Here is a 21041-nt window from a genome sequence, read left to right on the forward strand (position 1 = left end):
TATTGGTTGTGCATAATTTTAGGAATGCCTTCTTCAGAATCACTGCCTTCTTTGTTTCAGTTAGTTTGAAACAAAGAAAAAGGAACACTTATCATCTAATTGGCTTAATCTTCCAAAATCAAGGAATGAACAGAATATTCAGGTATGTTTATAAGAGAGAGTTTAATCCCTCGGTACCTGATAAACAACACATGTTAAAGAACATGGGTAATGCTTGCCTATAGTATCTGAATATTATCCAGTGCCTGAAGAAATAAAATTGACAACAAAAGAAAAAGAACAAAGGGAATAAAAGAAAGAAAACCACATTCAGGATACATATTGATAACTGATCTAACTCATTGCAATTAACTGGTTGTCTCTGTCTGTTATTAAAGTTAGACACTACGGGGGTGTTGTGGTTCCATATCTAAATTGTCAATAAAATCTAAAAAGGCTAACTTTATTATAGATTCTCATAACAACATTGTTCTTGATATCTCCCAACTTCTTGAAATTAACCCCATTGAATGGTGGCAATTCTGTATTGGTGCAGTCCATAGAACATGATTTCTGTTCATTCATAAGTTTATTTAAAAGTTTGGGGAGATCTGCAGCTGGATTCCAGGCCAGAATTTCTGGTATGGTATGCCAGATGGAGCAGGAAGGGGCTTGTGAGCCTTCCACTATGTCCACATTCCCAAGATAACATGCTTTTAAGCCTTACACTGGCCAGGCAAGACAGAGACAATTGCTGAAGTGGAACTGTAGAAGGTTTATTTACAGAGATATTAACAACTATATACAATATAAACAACCAAAGGGGTTTTAAGCACAAAAAACACATACCAGGACAATCCAGGGTCATAAACCGGAAAAGGCAATGTCAGAGGAAAGGCAAAAAGGAGAAACAAAGTCCAGGCAGAGGTCAAAACCAGATTACAGGGGTGAACAAGGCAAAAATCCAAAGAAGAGGTAAAAAGACGAAAGGGATCAGGCAGGACAGAGGAACGCTTTGTACGCACGAAAGGGCAATACTCTGCGTCGAACAGAGGAAAATGGCGTCCTTAAGTACACCGGAGCACAGGTGATCAGAATTGCGTTGCGGAGCGTGCGCCGTGACGTCATCGGCATTGTAGTCCACAGAGTCATGGGAACTGTAATCTTTCGGCTCCGAAGCGCTCCCAGGCGCAGCGGGAGCGGTGCTGTATGTTTCTAATGTAAATAATACTGTAGGAATGTTGATGAATGTGGATTTTGTATTTTGCATCTGAAAATGTGTTTGTATTGAAATAATATTCCTTAATAAAGTTTGTTATAAAAAAAGCAAGAGAGGCAGACGGAGCCGTGGCAGGCGTGACACCGTAAAACTTGTTGGCAAACTATTCCTGTTTGATGACCTCGGTCTGAACTTCAGGAAAGTTCAGGAAAGTGGAGAGTCCTCCTAAACAGATGTGATTCTGGGTCACCCAGATTGTGGGTGTTTGCTACACACCTAACATCAGTACCTGACCTCACAAATGCCTTTGTGGCTGAATGAAATCCTCACAGTGCTGTTCCAACATATAGTGTAAAGCCTTCTTAGACAAGTAGAGGCAGTTAGTGCAGCAAAGGAGAGAAGAATTGTTGGAAGAGCAGATATCTACAAACTGTCAGCCATGTCATATACCTTCTGGTGTTTAGTTTATAATATACAAATATATACTGTATACATTATTATTGGGTAAAATAACATCAGCTATTAATATGGCAAGTGATTATGGTAGTTTATATGGACTGGTACCCAGGAACCAAACCATTTTTCCATCTTTTAAAGCCAAAAAGGGCAACTGGGGTAAAAGAGCTGATACTCTACAGCCAGGTCCAGATCATCCCATGGGTATTATGGGCATGTGCAAAGAGCCCTAGGCCACTAGGGGACCTTCCTGTGAGCTGTTATGAGAAAATCTAAATGGCTGTTTTGATTTGGGATGGGAACTTCACTAGCAGCGTAGTGGAATTTGTCATTGTGTTATGGCTGATCATAATCCTGTGTGTGTCTGTTTGTAATGTCTGAGTCATTTTCTTTTCCAGTCACTGAATAGCAATCATTCGACTATCCACTATAACCTCAGTTAAGTGTTATTTGTTTTTTTGGCACTGAGCTAACATTAACCTTTGTATGTACTTGATTTGAAACTTCAGACATTCAAATGTCATCTCAGATGTATCTGGGAACCCTGTTAAAGCGAGACCTGATAGAGTAGAAGAAACCCATTTCCAAGTCAAATATAAATGTCAGTCGCCCAAGTTAAAGAAAAAAGTTGCATGGCCAACATTTGCTTGATAGTTTGAGTTTTTAAGTTTGCTGCTTTTTGTTCTCTTTTTATTATGTAGCACCCCTACCCTTTATACCTGCCCTGAGGTATAGCTTTATTAGGGGAAGGGCCCAGGTTCCGAAATCTCTTAACTGATAACTTCTGACTTCTGAGTCTAGTAAATTTTCCCTCTGCTGTTACGATTCTATACTTGCATTTTACTTGCATTCACATGAAAAAATACATAAATTCCAGTACTATTGTGAAGGTTATGCTACCAAGACCTCAATACAAGTAACTCTAACAGTGTAGTATTTCCTCCAATTTTGACAATGACATATAACCAGAATTAAGCAAAGGAAGAGCAAAGCTACAGGAATAAAAGTCAAACACTTAACTTGTGGTGGGTTTTTTTAGTTTAGTTTTGTTTTTTTTTACCACACTTTTGTCACCATATAGACAGGTTTCAAATGAAAAAAAAACAAAACAAAAAAAACAACACGCTAATAAGCGTTATCACTGCTCCTGCATAAACTACTTTCAGAAATATGGCTAGACATTGAACTCTCAGTCTGTGACTGAACATAGAACAACTTACACCCTTGTGTAGGCCCTCCTCCCCCTCTGACAGAGAAATTCTCTTAAAAGGACAGTCACCCAAATATATGACGACAGATTTCTGTCCTCTAGTCTCACTAGTACCGTTGACTATTATACACTAATTTTCAGCTGGGCTACACCCTCTACACCTACTCACTTCATACTGGTCAGTGGACCCCCCTTTGTCCAGTTCTTCCCGTTGTCGTCTCTGGGTAATTTGAGCCCGAGTCACAGGTTTATGGAATGACTCTCATTCATCTGGCGAAGTGGACAACCTCAACATCTCTCCTATAGGTAACAGGTGATCTCTGTGCATGGCTTTCATGCTTCCCATTCCCCTCTCTGGCTTCAACTGATACACAGGTATGTCTGGCAATTTGTTGATCACAAAGTAAGGCAATGAATTCCACCTATCCTGCAGTTTGTGTTTTCCTGTGAGACCAAAATTCTGGATTAATACCCTGTGAAGAACTTTAAGTAGTCTTTCTTCATGTTCTTCCAAAGTGCGACCAAATACGATAATGTCATCGAGGTACACAATAACCTGGAGGAGATGCATATCTCCTACTGCTTTCTCCTTCAGCCTCTGAAAAGTACCAGGGCTTCCAGTAATGGCTTGAGGCATACACTCAAACTGGAAAAATCCAAGTGGGCATATGAAAGCAGTCTTTTCCTTGTCCTCTTCAGCCATCGCAATCTGATAATACCCACTCCGTAGATCAAGTACAGAGAACCATTTACTCCCAGCAAGACAGTCTAATGCATCATCAATCCGGGGAGAGGTGTATTGATCTGGTTTTGTCCTTTGTTGAGAGTATGATAGTCGACGCACATACGCACTTTTCCATCCTTTTTTCTTGTGATGACGATAGGTGACACATACTGACGCCTGGATTCCTTAATAATTCCTGCAGCCAGGAGATCTTTTAGATGACGATGTACATACTCAATGTCCGCAGGGGCAAGGCGACGTGATCATTCTCTGAATGGTGTGTTGTCATTTAGCCTTATGTGGTGTTCAACTCCTTTGGCTAGGCCCACATCCCATTCATCCACTGAGAACACACCTCTTCTGCCTGATAGCTTGTACTGTAGTCTGTTCTTCCATGTCTCTGGAAGTGGTGACTCCCCAAAGTCAAACAGACCTGGGTCAACCTTTGCTGGACATTGAACTTTCTGTGCCACAGTCACCGTGTCAGTAGAGTAGGCATGGGCCACTACAGTCCCAACAGGTACAAAAGTGTCTTTGAGAGTTTCATTTTGAATTAGGATTCTGATGTTATCCTCTCCTCTCCATGGATCACCACCTTATTGTGGTGGAGGGGTTTGTGTGCTTGAATGATCCTAGGAGCTATGTTGTCTGGAGCAAAAGCTCCTGGTAGGCAATCTGGGCCTAGGTGACAGGCCAGACAAAGTGTGATCCATAATCACCCCTATGAAAACAAGAAAGCAGGACTTGTGTACCCTGCCCGGATCAGGGTTACCGGGGCCCCACCCTGGAGCCAGGCCTGGGGGAGGGGCTCGCCAGCAGGCATTCACTCATGGTGCCCGGCCGGGCCCAGCCCGAAGGAGCTACATGAGTCCCCCCTCCCATCAACCCACCACAGATGGGAGGGGCAGTAGTAGGGGTTCGGTGCACTGTGGATCGGGCAGTGTCCGAAGGCATGGGCCTTGGCATTCTGATCCTCGGTTGCTGAAACTAGCTTTTGGAACTTGGAATGTTACCTCACTGAAGGGGAAGGAGCCTGAGTTGGTGTGCGAGGTTGAGAGATACCGGCTAGATATAGTCGGGCTCCCCTCAACACACAGCTTGGGCTCTGGGTCCAATCTCCTTGAGAGGGGCTGGACTTTATTCTTTTCTGGAGTTACCCATGGTGAAAGGCGGCGGGCAGGTGTAGGCTTTCTCATAGCCCCTTGACTTGACGCCTGTAGTTGGGGTTTTCTCCGGTGGACGAGAGGGTAGCTTCCTTATGCCTTCGGGTTGGGGAACGGGTCCTGACTGTTGTCTGTGCTTATGCACCGAACAGCAGTTCAGAGTACCCAGCCTTCTTAGAGTCCTTGGGAATGGTGCTTGAAAGTGCTCCTCCTGGAGACTCTATTGTCCTACTGGGGGACTTCAACGCTCACGTGGGCAACGACAGGGAGACCTGGAGGGGTGTGATTGGGAAGAATGGCCTCTCTGATCTGAACCCGAGTGGTGTTCAGTTTTTGGACTTCTGTGCAAACCACAGTTTGTCCATAACAAACACCATGTTTGAACACAAGGATGTCCATAAGTGCACATGGCACCAGGACACCCTAGGCCGCAGTTCAATGATTGACTTTGTAGTCGTGTCATCGGACTTGCGGCCATGTGTTTTGGACACTCGGGTAAAGAGAGGAGCTGAGCTGTCAACTGATCACCACCTGGTGGTGAGTTGGATCAGGTGGTGGGGGAAGATGCCGGTCAGACCAGGCAAACCCAAACGTATAGTGAGGGTTTGCTGGGAACGTCTGGCAGAAGAACCTGTCAGATTGATCTTCAGCTCACACCTCCATCAGAGCTTTGACCAGATATCGGGGGAGGTAAGGGACATTGACTCAGAATGGGCCATGTTCCGCTCCTCCATTGTTGAAGCGGCTGACTGTAGGTGTGGTCGCTAGGTAGTTGGTGCCTGTCGGGGCGGTAATCCTCGAACCGGGTGGTGGACACCCCAGGTGAGAGATGCCGTCAAGCTGAAGAAGGAGTCCTACCGGGCATGGTTGGCCTGTAGGACACCAGAGGCAGCTGGCAGGTATCGACAGGCCAAGCGATCTGCGGCTTCAGTCGTTGCCAAGGCAAAAACCCAGGTGTGGGAAGAGTTCGGTGAGGCCTTGGAAAGTGACTTTAAGTCGGCTCCAAAAAGATTCTGGCAAACCATCAGGCGACTCAGAAGGGGAAAGCAGTGTGCCACTAGCACTGTATATAGTGGAGAAGGTGTGCTGCTGACTTCGACTGAAGACGTCATTGGGCGGTTGAAGGAATACTTTGAGGACCTTCTCAATCCCACTGACACGTTCTCCAGTGAGGAGGCAGAGTCTGGGGACACAGGAATAGGCTTGTCCATTACTGAGGCCGAGGTCGCTAAGGTAGTTAAAAAGCTCCTTGGTGGCAAGGCTCCAGGGGTGGATGAGATCCGTCCGGAGTTCCTCAAAGCTCTGGATGTTGTGGGGCTGTCTTGGCTGACAAGCCTTTTCAAAATTGTATGGACATCGGGGCCACTGGATTGCCAGACTGGAGTGGTGGTGTCTCTTTTTAAAAAGGGGGACCGGAGGGTGTGTTCCAACTACAGGGGAATCACACTCCTCAGCCTCCCTGGTAAGGTCTATGCAGGGGTACTGGAGAACAGAGTCCGGCTTATAGTCGAACCTTGGATTCAGGAGGAGCAGTGTGGGTTCCGCCCTGGTCGTGGAACACTGGACTACACACTCAACTTATGCTAGGGAGAAAAATCGTTGCTGGCTTGTTACGGCGCTAGAGTACGTGGTGGCCGAAAAAACAGAAAATGGCCCCTTCGCTTCATAAAGCAAACAAAATAAATGCAATCCTTTGGGAACAATATCAGTCAACCGTCTGTCTAGATTGACTCCAAGAACTCAAACCTTGCTGTTTTTACCCCTCTGGAACAAGCTCTGCACAGGCCCAGTCCTTCAAGCAGGCTAGCAGACTCAGTTCTGTCTCCACAACAGTCAGAGTGAAGCATTCATTTCGCAGGGGCTGCCACTAATTCCTGTGTAAACCATCTGAGCCGGGCTCAGTGATTAGCTTAGCAATAGTCCATATACAGAGCTAACGGTTAAGTTAAACCAAACTGTAAGTCTGGTAAATGACTAGAACTCACTCAAACCAAACATGAACTGAATTAGTTCACCTAAGCAGAATTCTACAACTAACATAAAAGTACACTGACCAGCTAAACTGTCTAATTTCAGCCGAAGCTTGACTTTCACTCTTTCTTTTTCCAGCCCAAGAACCAATTATGTAAATTTCAGCTGTATGAATTTAATTGACACCATCTTTATTAACCTGTGTGTGCTGTCATTAATGTGGGTGTAATCTTGCTACTGTTGTGTCTTGGTTTGGAGGAGGGGAAGACCCAATTTACAGTGGTGACAAAGCCAATGCTGCAGTCTTCTACCATCATAATGGTGCCATAGTTGTTTTTTCAAATAGTGATGATGTGAAGGTGATGAAGGAATCTCCATTGACACCGTCGTGCATCAAAAAAAAGAGTTTATTTGCATATAAAGATTGGTGTCAAAATCAGATACTTGGGTTTGTCAGAGAGAATGAAGCCAAAACCATCTCTGACAAAAAAAGCTCTGACTGCTCACTTTTATAGACTGCTTGTTTACATGAAAATGTAGCACACATGTGGGACTGATTAAATGACCTCAACTGTCTGGAACTGAGAGAGAGGAAGAGAAAGGAGCCCATCTCCCATGGGACCTTGGGCTTTAGACTTGGGCCCCCTTAATTTAAACATTCCATATGAAATTTCAAACCCACACAATTGGATTATATGAGGCCCCAAGCTAAACACTGGATTTCATATGAAACACAGATACGTAACCATCATATAGTTTGCTGTGATATTGTAAAAAGTCCATGACCACCCAAAAAAGATATGCAGGAGCCCACCAAACATTTGCGCCCAGGGGCCGGTAACTTGATGGTACAGGCCCGTCCTCAACAGGAGTATCTAGGCTTTTCCACAAAGAGTGCTGGTTTTAAATTCAAAGAGCAGGAGCACTAATTGTTGATTGATTCTAATTGTTTGGTTAGTGGGTCTGAGTCCTGCCCTTTGCAGATGGGACTCCTGTTTAGGGTTGTAATAATACATGGCATCTTTAGGCGACAATGACAATGTGAACACTTAAACTGAATTTATTTCAGTTGAAATAGACACTGATTACTTTTGATCTTCACTAACTAAGATGCAATGTATGTTCCTGAAAGGACCGGCCGTTTTTGGTCCGTTCATGAAGAGGAACCAGAGAGTGGATCACCTGTCCTGTGGAAAGCCTCAGTCGCAGCGGGAGCGCTCGGTGCAGGAAGACAGAACGACTCTCTTAATCAATCAAAGAGTTTATTAAGTCTTCTGCACAAAGAAAGAAGGGCACTCCTTCTTTTATACAAACACGTCCTGCCCTGTTGCGTACAAGCAAACAGGGTGGACCCAAATAAGTTGTCTAACAGTCATGAAATGCTAAGCTGACACTCACGGACCACCGGAACTGCCCAAAGGAGGGGGGCTTCTGCTCTGTGTACGATAATCTTACCTACGAAAGAGAACAAATGGTTCTGGACAGAATGTTGTCCCGATAAGAGGAGCAAGTTGTTTGTGCAAAACTGCCAAGGACAGTAGCTATGCTTGCTGCAAAGTCTGCTTAGAGCAGAGTTAGAGCAGAGTTAACCCTTTCAGTTCCAATGTGCTTCATTAGAGAAGTCCAAAAAATAAAGTTTTCACATATATTTGAAGTCTTGTCATGTAGTCGATCAGCCAAGACATGTTGGGTGTCTTAATTTCTCTTTCGTATTACACTGGAGCTCTGAGTCTAATGTTGCTAACGAGTAAAACGGGGGAAATTGCTGTGGAATTTCTTTTTTCTTCTGACTATATTTTCTCTTTCAGGTGGGAACAGTAGATGAAGTGGATGAGACTCTATTCCAGGATATGGATGATTTAGACTTGGATGAAGACGACCCTGATTATGAGGGCAGTAATGAGGACTAAAGTGGTCAAATGGTCAGCCTGAACGTGGACACACATGGCCATTCAGACAGCAGGCTAACCATGCTAAAAAGGAACTTTTTTTCCAGGCTACAGGATTCTGCATATTTTATTGGAACTGTTTAATATGATCATTTCGACTGTTATGCCATTAAATCCCATCAGTCAGGAGCTGCTGCTATTTCACATTCTTCATTTCTGTCTGTTTTCATATCCTCACAGAAATCAATAATATTGGAGTTGAAAATGCTGTTAGGAGTGAATTTTCTCTTTTCTGAAATCTGAGAAAAAGCTACTGTCTGCCCAAAACTTGTTTCACAGTTGATTTTAAGTTGAATTAAAATAAATTGGATTATGTCGCCCATGACTTTCAAAATGCTAGAAAACTCAAAAGTGCTTTTTGCATTGTCCATTGGTAGCAGTACAGCTGCTTGTTTTCCCTTCTTTTTCTCTGGGTCCTTAAACCAGGATTTGTAATCTTATCCACAAAGGGCTGGTGTGGCTGCAGGCTTTTATTACAACAAAACAGGAGATTACCTGTTCAGCAGTTTGAAGACTGAAACCAACTGATTGAATAAGTTGAATCAGGCGTGCTCCAGCTTGTTTTAAGGGAAAACCTGCAGCCGCACAGGCCCTTTGTAGACATGATTGAACACCCCTACCCTAAAATGTACCTTTTTTCACATTTACCATTATCGATATTACATATTAAAACATTCCTTCACTCCTTTTAGGTAGTTGTTAGGTAATTTCTGTAGAAAAAACTACTTCACTTGAAAAACTCTGAATAACTGATGCATTCCTATGTAGTGTTTGGAAGTTTTTTTTTTTTGTTCTTCTTGTCATGAAAATTTGATGGTAAAAAAACAGCCAAGGATAGGAAAAGAAGACACGCAGTTGAAGATATATGAATAACTCAAGCGCCTTTAAAAACGGTAGTTTGGACAAAAATTCTCAGAACTCTAATTCAATTTTCTCTTTACTCCAAATGTAGCTCATCAGCCACGTATTTCTTATGTGACGTTTACTTCTTTAGTTTTGCATCACACATTTTTGAGTAGTCTAACATAAGGAAGCCAAAGTTTATTGAAAGCGTAATATTTAAAATATATACAATTTTCCATTTTAAAATATTGCATTTTTAGCCATGTATTCACATCAGTATGCCAAAAGGCTTATCCATGACCTTTATTTTCCAGAAGTGGGCAGTAGAGATCTAGTAAAAAATCACTTAATTTTGAAAAATAGTCAGCACTTGTTTAAGGACAACTAATATCCAGTGTAATAACAATAATAAGAGCTACTAAATTACAAATACAGTTTCTTTCAAGCACAAATGATCAATGTATAAAACACCCTTTTAAATTAAGATTAATGAAGCACTGTATTAGAAAATGATAACGTTCCACAAAACATCAGAGCACCGTCAGCAAGAATCAACTCAAAAGGTTTGTATCTGACCATTTTCAACTCATTCTGTTACTGCAGTCCCTAAATAGTAGTAATGTTTAGTGTGAACGTTTGAAAGGCCTACAAGAAGCTGTGAGATGAATAACAGTAAAAGGTACTTATTAACCACATTTTAAATAGAACATTATGGTTTGATGAGGTCACTCTAGTCCCACACAAAGGAAAGCAGCACATCCTTCATCTTTTCCTGGAACACCTGGTCAAACTGCTCACTCTGAGCCACAGTGAAGTGATTCTTCCAGTCACCCACTGTACCTGTTGAACATAATAAGTAATATATTCACTGAGTCACCAGTTTATTAAGTACTCCTACCATATAACTATACTCTCTGGAATTATAAACACCCACCACCAACAGCCCGCAATGTGTATCCACATATTTGACTGGCACTGAAGGTGGTTTATGCCGTACCTTTCCTCAGGAAGCTGCCGTTCTGCTGGTCCAGCAGTGAGATGGGGATTTGTTGGTAGTTAGCCTGCTTGTTGTTGAGCATGTTTTTGAATGTGCTGTGTTTCACCACATCCTCCAATTCATTTTCACTTAGGTCTTTCCCCAAAAACACACAGATTCTCTCCACCTCTGACCGCAGATCCTGAAAAAAAAAAGTTCTATTCATTTGTCAGGTCTTCAGTAGGAGAAGTCTAAATAATGGGAACAAAAAAGTGGAACTTTATCCTTTCAAATGAGCAAACAAACACAAAATTAAATGTTATGTGCAGAAGATTGTTGTGCTCCTCCTTAATCTCTACATTTTTTATTCAGTTATTCATTTAGGGTTTATTTTGCAATAACTACATACATTGGTTAGTCACTGCTATGAATTATTTAGTAACTACTATGAGTTATTCAGACCTCAATATGATGATTTGCTCTGAATTATTCAATAGCCATTATGAATTATTCAGTAATAGGAATTAGGCAGTAACCACAATGGATATTCAATATCCACAAACTCAGTTCTTAAAAAGTTGGGACAGGATGTAAAGTGGAAATTAAAAGAAAAAGCAATGATTTGTCCATGAAGTCCATTCTGACTTGTGTTTTAAAGGAAGTAGTACAAGATATTTAAAGTTTTATCTTGACTTTTTCATTTTTTGGTAAATATACACACATTGTGATGCCTTCAACACAGTCCAAGACAAATAGTCCAGTTGTTTAAGAACGTTCAACAATGTTTGCAAGGACCATAGGTATTTCCCCCTCTACTGTGCATATTTCCACCAAGATTCAAAGAATTTGTGAAAACTAAGCCCAAATACCACAACTGAATGCCCAATATTTTTGGCACTGCAGTAAAATCAGACATACTTATCTCATAGACATCACTGACTGGGCTCTGCAATGTTTTGGTGAACCACTGTCAGTACACAGAGTTCATTGCTGAACTGTGACACAGCGGAAACAACATATCAACAATGTCCAGGAACACCGTTTTCTCAGGTACAGATTATCTGAGATGCACTGATGTATGGTGGAAACGTGTCTGACAAGTTTTGGTTTTGTGAGTACATGTCCCTGTGGCACGGATAAAATGCAAACCATCTTCTCTGGGCTGTAGCTTATCTGAAACGCACTGATGTGTGGTGGAAAAATGTCTGACATGCAAACAAGTAGATTTTTATCAGCCCAAACTTTAGAATCTAGGGTTTGTTGTGATTTGGTGAATACAAGTGCCAATGCCATGGGTAGCTTGCTCATCTGTGAAGGTCCTATGACTGCTGAGGGGTACATATGCATTTTGAAGCAACATATGCTGCCACATAGATAACATGTTTTTCAGGGACATCCCAGCTTTTTTCAGCAAAGAAGCAATGCCAGAATCACTTTATGTCTACTATGAACAGATGAGATTTATTAAGTATCTATTTTGAATCATTTATGTTAAAAGGTCTTAAAATTGGCTTTGAAGAAAGATTAAAATAAAAAAGCACTGAAAGAAAAAGTAAAATTCCGCGACATGTTATACCAAAAATGGACAATAAAATTTTCCAAAGAAAATGCAAGTTAAATTTCAAATCCCCATATAAATACCTATAACAACAACAAAAATATAATTCACAAATAAAAATAAGTCTTAAAAAAAAATAAAAGCCAAATATAACTTTTGGAAGGGTAATAAGCAGCATGAACCTTGATCATGTCTTCATAGGTGATATACAGGAAGTTCATTTCATCTCTGTGAGAATACCAGGTTTTAATGTGCTCAAACCAGCAATTTCCGTAAACTGAAACGAGAGAAACCTTGTTTTAGTCTTCGCTCCACACATACACTCAGCATTCATTTTAAAGGGCCCATGTCATATTTTTCACACTTATTTCAATTTCATGTAATATGTTAACATGTCAAAGTTTCAAAACATTCGTTCACTCCACAGTACAAACACACACACATACACATACACACAAACAAACACACAAGCAAACACACAGAGTGTTCTAAGCTGCTTAGAGTAAAACAGCTGCTGAGCAAAACAGCTCAGTTTAAAATAACTGAGTTTGTGATTAATTGACTTTGAAGTTAGTATTTTAGCTCAGATTGTTTGTCTTATTTTTTGTGATGCACAAGCTAGGACAGCCAGTTTGTATATATCAGTCTTGAAGACACAGTTACAAAACAGCCTAATTAGTTATGAGGGATAAAGAATTACAAAAAGAGGTACAAAAAATTATCATCTGTTTTTGGTACATAAACTCACCCACTTCATAAGACTTCAGGGGAAAAATAAGATACAAGAAATATGTAATATTGTATAAAATGTGGAATGTAAAAAGTGCTTAAAGTGATGCTGAAAGGGCATTTCACCTTGTCCCTCCATGAACTTCTCATAAAACTCATTGAAGTCTTTCGGAGTCTCCAGCATACAGGCGTATTTGTGGAAGTGGTAGTAGGACACCAAAATGTCTTTTGGATTTCTTGCCACGTAGATGACCTTTCAGTGATCGGGACAAGAGAAAACAAAACCATTATACAGTAATTGCCATGGAAAAAAATATACCAGTGGAAAAAGACTCTCAGTGCTTAGACCATGTTAGACACCACACAGTAGTTTGTAAGCACTTTCTTTGAATACAAACATAAGCATGTAAAGTACAAACCTCAGTTCTGGTAAAAAAAACAACAATCAGTGATTAGTAAACTATTAATCTGTATTACAAAAAGGACAGAACAAAAACATATTTGATTTACCTTAGAAAAGATTATTGTTTTTTGTAAATATGTGCTTATTCTAAATTCGAGCACATGCAGCATCTGATTACACAACCATGCTATTGTTAAATGTGTAGAATGTGGCTTGGTGTTTTCAAGTATTCCTCTATACTGTGACACTGTGGCCTGGCATTGCAACTTGAAACTTGCAACAATGTGGTTGGTACTTTTCATTTCTGTTATTTTCATAAACAATGTGAAAGTTTGACCACAATACATGTTCCCACTCTGTATCAGTCACATTATAGATCAGCTTGAGCTCAGAGAAGTAGGCAGCATTTCTTAACGTATTGATATATGGCTTCCACTGTGCATTGTACAATCATAACTAGGGTTGGATGCAGAAACAAAGTCTGTTCGTCAAAGTATTCCAGAGCCAGTGCAATGATATCCACCACAAAATCATACCAGCTTTAATGCAGTGCCATCTGAGGGATCAAATATCTTGGGCATTCAGTTGTAATTTTATGGTCTTGCCCTTTACACACAAGATATTTCTCCAGATTTCCCAACTCTTTCCTGATATTATCTTAAAATCCTTGTGAACATCATCCCATCCTTACTCTGAAATGATGACCTTTCCGGGAATGCCTCTTTTACACCCAAGCATTATTGCTATGCCTGTTTAAGATGCCTGTTAAACAGCTTCTGTCCCAGATTTTGGAGCACGTTACAGCAATTTCAGAATGAGTGTATATTTATAAAAAACAAAGAAGTTTAGATAAAACATTAAATATCTTTTCTTTGAACTGTTTTCACTTAAAACACAAAGTATATTTACAAAATCACTGTTTTCTTTATTTTTCATTTGTATTTCACACACTGTTACACCTTCTTTTATTACTGTGGCCTATATTTTTACTTTCTTTTAAAACAGTTGCCACTTGCATTGAACATCTTAAGTATTTATCTTAAGGTAAAGGATGCATTTACTGCTGCAAAGTATTTCAAATGAAATCTTAATATGCCTTAAGGATTTTTCACACTTTCCATTTAAGGATAAGTTTTATGCAGCTTTTCTAAGGTATGTGTAATTGAAGGCTTGAAGACTTGCCAGTTGTGCAAGAAAACTATATATACACACACAAGTATAAATGTAAAAACAATCACAAAAGAATCTACGCCTTGCCATTTCAGCAGTTGTACATAACAGTCCATAAGTAAAAGAATGATGTACTTATTAGCACAAAGTCACTATTCATGATTAGTCATAGAGTAGGCTGCTTAAGCAGTGTTGAGCTGTTCTGCAGTATTATGGCCTGAAGAAGAGTGGAGTCTTCCTCACCTTGCCTGTCCCCTGTCTGAGGCTGATGGGGACGAATCTGTGCTGCAGGTGTGTGACACGGATTCTGGGTGGAGTGGCTGAAATAAACTTCTCCTCACTCCCAATTAGCTCGATCCATGGCATTCGCTCAGAATTTAGTTGATCTTTAGTGGCCTCAATGTCTCCTCTGGCCTCAATCAGACTGAGGATTTGCTGGAGCCAGATGGTTCCTGCAGGTCAGAGGTAAGGGGTCGGCAGGTGTTTTAACAGATAATCCAAAGCTATTTACAATGGTAGATGAACGTTATGCTAGGCCAAAGGACTTCTACTCCCAGATGGGGTGGGGGGGGGCAGTACAGACAAGCAATAGTTGGTCTAAGCTTGTTTATGCTGGTTTGGTGCCGGTTTAGTGTTGGTTTAGCTGGTCAACCACCAGCATGACTATACCAGCATAAAAAAAAATTATCGCTGCTGTCAGAAGAAAACCTTGTAGGTCCATTTTGCTGTTTTCCAGTTTTTGACAATTTGAAAATGGCTGTGCGTAAATTTCATGAAGAATGGACCAAAAGAAACAACCCAAATGACTTGGAAAAAATTCTGGTTCCATTGACTTACATTAAAAGTAAAGTATGTTTTTTCCTTCTCCTCTAAAGTTAAAATTTTGGAGATACAAGGTTTTCGTCCGACAACAGTGGTATGCAGGTTTTGCTGGTTACTAGCATGGCTATACTGTTTCCTTTTCTACCATGGCCTGTATAACAGTGCTCCTAACTTGGATTCCCTGTGTCTACTTTGCTATACAACAGCATTAGCTTTAGACTCTGTTATGCATATAAATCAGCCTACAGATCGGTGGCTAGCAGTCAGGATATGTAGAGCGAAGTAGGGAGTTCCACTTGGGAATTCTCAAGCTGGATAAGCTGATTCAGCTTGTAAACCAGCATAGGGTATGTTTTTGTTGGAGTATGGTGGTTTAGCTGGTCAGCCAGTATGAAGAACTTGACCAAACCGGTCAACTAACAAACTGCCAAACAAACATACACTATGTTGGCCAAGCTGGTTTTACATGCACAAGGAATGTTTTCTCTAGTGTATTATTCACCTTGACCAGCTACGTGGTGTATTTTAATGTTAGAATATTTATTTCCCTGATACCTGATTTGGGGTAAGTGACAACAAAAACATCAGAGTCCTGAATCTCCCAGTTTTGGATTCGGTCAACCTCTTCTGGAGAATGGATGGCAGAGATGAGGTGAAAGCCACGGTGGGTTATCAGCTTATACTTAAAATCTTCAACATTGTCAATTCCTGGACAATCTGTCAAAAATATACATGTATTTTTAAGCAATAGAACACTTGGTATGGTATATTATGGTGAACATCATTGCTGTTGCATCATTGCATATATCCCAACTAATTTTATTCAATATAGCATGCCTTGGCTTTTATGTAACCATTTTATCAAGTAAAGAAAGAAGAGAAGCCTTAAACTTTGTTTCAAAAATATTTTTTAAAATTATCTGCTAAAAAAGTCTTTAAAAAAAATATTGTTTACTTGACATTAGAACTACTGTACTGAATGCACAGTCCCAAATCTATTCAGTAACATATTCCATTACAAAATATTAAAAGTAACAAATTATTGTTAAAAACAAAAAAACACAAACAAACCCCCGCCCCAAAAAAACTTTCTTCTTCCGGCTGCTCCCTTTAGGGGTCGCCACAGCAGATCATCTGCCTCCATCTTGCCCTATCCACTGCCTCCTCTACTTTTACACCAACCATCTCCATGTCCACCTTCACTACATCCATAAACCTTCTCTGAGGTCTACCTCTTCTCCTTCTACCTGGCAGCTCCATCTCCAACATTCTTTGACCAATATATCCACTATTCCTCCTCAACACATGTCCAAACCATCTCAACCTGGCCTCTCTGGCTTTATCTCCAAACTGCTCCACCTTCACTGTCCCTCTGATCTGCTCATTTCTAATCTTGTCCATCCTTGTCACTCCCAATGAAAATCTCAGCATCTTCATCTCCGCCACCTCCAGCTCAGCCTCCTGTCTTTTAGACAGAGCCACAGTCTCCAAACCACACATCATAGCAGGATGCACTACTGTCTTGTAAACCTTCCCTTTCACTCTTGCTGCTATCCTTCTGTCACACATCAGCCCTGACACCCGTCTCCACCCACTCCATCCTGCCTGCACCCTCTTCTTCACCTCTTTTCTACACTGTCCATTGCTCTGGATGGTTGATCCAAGATATTTGAAGTCATCCACCTTTACGACCTCTACTCCTTGCATCTTCACCTTTCCACCAGCCTCCCTCTCATTCACACACATGTATTCTATCTTGTCTCTACTGACCTTCATTCTTCTCCTCTCCAGTGCAAACCTCCACCTCTCCAGATTCTCTTCCACCTGCTCTCTACTCTTACCACAGATTACAATGTCATCTGCAAATATCATGGTCCATGGAGCCTCCTGCCTGAACTCATCTGTCAACCTTTCCATCACCATTGCAAACAAGAAGGGGCTCAAAGCTGATCCCTGATGCAACCCTACCTTCACCTTGAAACCATTTGTCACTCCAACTGTACACCTCATCACTGTCTCACTATCCTCATACATGTCCTGCACCACCCTAACATACTTTTCAGCTACACCTGACTTCCTCATACAGTACCACAGTTCCTCTCTTGGCAGTCTATCATATGCCTTCTCTAGATCCGCAAAGACACAATGTAGCTCCTTCTGACCTTCTCTGTACTTCTCTACTTACACTCTCAACACAAAAATTGCATCTGTGGTACTCTTTCTGGGCATGAAACCAAACTGCTGCTCACTGATCGGAACCTCTCGCTTTAGCCTTGCTTCAACTCTTTCCCATACCTTCATGGTGTGGCTCATCAACTTTATACCTCTGTAGTTACTGCAGCTCTGCAAATCACCCTTGTTCTTAAAAATGGGGACCAGTACACTGCTTCTGCACTCATCAGGCATCCTCTCACTCTCCAGGATTTTGTTAAACAACCTAGTTAAAAAGTCCACTGCCTTCTCTCCTAAACATCTCCATACCTCCACAGGTATGTCATCTGGACCAACTGCCTTTCCATTCTTCGTCCTTTTTAAAGCTGCCCTCACTTCCACCTTACTAATTCTCTGCACTTCCTGATCCACTATGTCTCCCCCCGTTGTCCTCCTCTCTCTATCGTTTTCCTCATTCATTAGTTCTTCAAAGTACTCCTTCCATCTACTCAACACTCTCGGTTCACTCACTAGTACATTTCCCTCTCCTTCTATCCTTTATCAGCCTAACCTGCTGTACATCCTTTCCAGCTCTATCTCTCTGTTTAGCCAAACGATACAAGTGCTTTACTCCTTCTTTACTGTCCAGCCTCTCATACAGCTCATCATAGTCCTGAGCCTTTGCCTTTGCCACCATTCCTTTCTCTATGCGACTAGTCTCACAGTAGTCCTGCCTACTTCCTTCATCTCTCTGGTTATCCCACTTTTTCTTAGCTGCCTTCTTCTTCTGAATACTCTCCTGGACTTCCTCATTCCAGCACCAACTTTCCTTGTCTTCTTTCCTCTGACCAGACGTAACACCCAACACATTCTTGCCAGTTTCTCTCACCACCTTAGCTGTAGTTTCCCAGTCCTCATGTAGCTCCTCACTGCCCCCAAGGGCCTGTTGCAATTTTTCCCTGAACTGCCTGCAACCATCCTCCTCCTTCAGCTTCCACCATCTAATCTTTGGCTCTCTCTTCACTCTCTTCCTCTTCTTTGTTTCTAATCTCATTCTACAGACAACCACCCTATGCTGCCTTGCTACACTTTCCCCTGGTACCACTTTACAATCTCCAATCTCCTTTAGGTGGCATCTCCTGTTAAGGATATAATCCACCTGTGTGCACCTCCCCGCCCCCAAAAAAACAAACAAGCAAAAAAATAATCTCCAGGTGATAATGGCAAAGGCAAAAGGTGATTTTACAGCATTTTTATTGGTCTGTTCTTCATAATGCTTTTGCAGAATGTAAAGGACAGCTGCCACTTTTAAGTGTTCTAAAAAATAAAAAAGTTTTTAAAAAGTGACAAAAATAGATACTTTTTTTTGGACAGCAACAATATTCATATGAAGATATATATTTAGAATATATTTAGAAGACATAGTGATTAGGCACAAATGGAAAACTAAACTTCATTTACTTCACATTTTTTTCTTACTGTTACTGGTTGGCGGTTTTCTTAAATGTTATTCTCCTTCATGAAAAATTCACAATTAAAAATTTATCTGAGGGATGCGCTGATGCTGCTCTAATGCTGCCTCTGCTGTACTGCTAGAGCTGTAACTCTTGTTTTCCTTAAACTGCAAAATTACCGTTGGTGGGCAACAGCTAAAGCAGAAATAAGAATTCTGGCTAAAACCTCATTAAGAATCTATAATATATAGAGTGAAACAGTAAGAGGAACCAGCCTTGTGACCGGCAGGTTGCTGGTTCGATCCCCTGAGCCGACAGAACGTGACTAATGTGGCCTTGAGCAAGACACCTAACCCCCAACTGCTCACTGGGCGCTGGGGTGTTTCACGGCATGGATGGGTAAGATTGCGGCCGTGAAATTTAAAAATATATATGCACACATATACATGCATACGTGCATACATACATGCATACATACATACATACATATACACACACACACATACACACACCGGTCCATCAGTCCAACAGTTTAAGAGCAACGTTTCTAAACATGCATTTCATCATCTACAGTCCATAATATCATCAAAAGATTCAGAGAATCTGGAGAAATCTCTGCAAGTAAGCGGCAAGGCAGAAAACCAACATTGAATGCCCGTCCCCACCTGCAGAACCACTTCTTTATTGAGTGTGTCTTGCTAATTGCTAATAATTTCCACCTGTTGTCTATTCCATTTGCACAACAGCTGTGAAATTGATTGTCAATCAGTGTTGCTTCCTAAGTGGACAGTTTGATTTCACAGAAGTTTGATTTACTTGGAGTTATATTGTGCTGTTTAAGTGTTCCCTTTATTTTTTTGAGCAGTGTACATATACATATAAGCTCTAATCTACTCACATTGCTATAGCAAAATACACTGTTTTTAAAATGGAAAAAATCTGTTTACCAATGTTTCAATTGTTCTTACCTGCCATTATTCTCGATGTATGATCTCAGCTCCACTCAGCTTTTTCTGATGACCAATACTACTGCAGTTTAAGGCTGTGGAAAAGGCTATTTAACAACCACCTACTATACACACACCCACACGCACACCTCCTCCCACACCCACTACACACTCTCACATTTGTCTTACATTACATGTAAGGACTTCTGTTGATTTCTATTGATTTCTGTATTACTGTCCTCACTTGTGCAAAATTGTCATGTCATTCTGAGGGCACACAGCCACACACTACACGCACGCACACACACATGCACACACACATGCACACACACAAACACACTCACACACATGCAGAAGCTGGTAAAACCAGCAATATTGGTGAATCAATTCAGAAAATTAATCTCAAGCAGGCACACCACAGCTCATATTACATTAAGTGGTGGATACATGCTGTACCCAGAAGTCAAGAACAAGCAAATCAGTTATGAAGTCACATTCCAATCCACAGGTCTGTTTATAACAAACTCTTACAGACCCATCCTTATCCTGACAGTTGTCATTCAGCCAGATGACTACTTCGTGCTGCTGTGTACTGTGTACTAAGTTCAAAGGACAGCTGCTGCTCTGCTACTGCAGATGCATTTACAGGAGAGTCCCTCTCAAAGCGCACTGCATTAAAAACCAACATGTTTATAACCACATCGACTTAGGATTACTTCAGAAAACCCTGGTCAATAAACAATTTGTCACTGCATCCACGAAATCTACAAATCCTACTACAAAAAGCAGAAGACATATTAACAACGTCCGCAAACAAGTTCATCTGATACAGACTTGCCCATGGTGGAAAAGTACACTGTGACCTGATGAGTCTACCTATCAGACTGGTTTTGGAAATAGTGAACGTGGTTGTTCTTTGTATCAAAAAGCAAGACGGTATCATTCTGATTGTTATCTAAAATACCACAGTGTTTGTGAAGAGAGATGTAGAAATAGAAAAAAAACTAAAAACATATAAATGATTATTTTTCTTTACATAAAAGAAAAGAAAGTATAAACTATAAGGCTGCATCTCAATATTAAAGCTCATTTATTACCTGATTTTGTATGTGTATATAAAGTGTGGCTCCTACCTTTTGACTGATATGAGTGAGAGAGGATTTTCAAACATGGCTCAATGTGACAGAATAGGTCTGCCAGGTTAATACCGGTCGGTCTTATTTTTTTGCTTTTGTCCTTTAACACACATGCACACATTGTCTCTTTTAACACTTGCTGCTCCTAAACAACCTCCTTATCCCAGCCACATGCTGTCTT

General features: G+C 41.0%; 1 protein-coding gene across 1 annotated transcript; it reads right to left on the reverse strand.

Moving 5' to 3' along the window:
- Positions 1–9697: 9697 nt before the first annotated feature.
- On the reverse strand, positions 9698–20053 carry LOC108413035 (amine sulfotransferase-like). Its single transcript, XM_017685342.2, has 7 exons — positions 19746–20053; positions 15728–15889; positions 14594–14802; positions 12904–13030; positions 12231–12325; positions 10512–10692; positions 9698–10354 (listed from the first exon to the last, which is right to left on the reverse strand). The coding sequence occupies exons 1-7, from the start codon at positions 19750–19752 to the stop codon at positions 10245–10247; spliced, it is 891 nt and encodes a 296-aa protein (XP_017540831.1). The 5' UTR covers positions 19753–20053; the 3' UTR covers positions 9698–10244.
- Positions 20054–21041: the final 988 nt, after the last annotated feature.

The sequence above is a fragment of the Pygocentrus nattereri genome, chromosome 19 (genome assembly GCF_015220715.1).
Source record: "Pygocentrus nattereri isolate fPygNat1 chromosome 19, fPygNat1.pri, whole genome shotgun sequence".
Lineage (NCBI taxonomy): Eukaryota > Metazoa > Chordata > Actinopteri > Characiformes > Serrasalmidae > Pygocentrus > Pygocentrus nattereri.

Excerpts from the sequence above, each read along its gene's own strand:
- LOC108413035 (XM_017685342.2), bottom strand. Across the intron at positions 10,693-12,230 it reads CCTATGAAGACATGATCAAG|GATCTGCGGTCAGAGGTGGA; the intron begins GTTCATGCTGCT and ends TTTTTTTTTCAG. Across the intron at positions 10,355-10,511 it reads CGGCAGCTTCCTGAGGAAAG|GTACAGTGGGTGACTGGAAG; the intron begins GTACGGCATAAA and ends TATGTTCAACAG.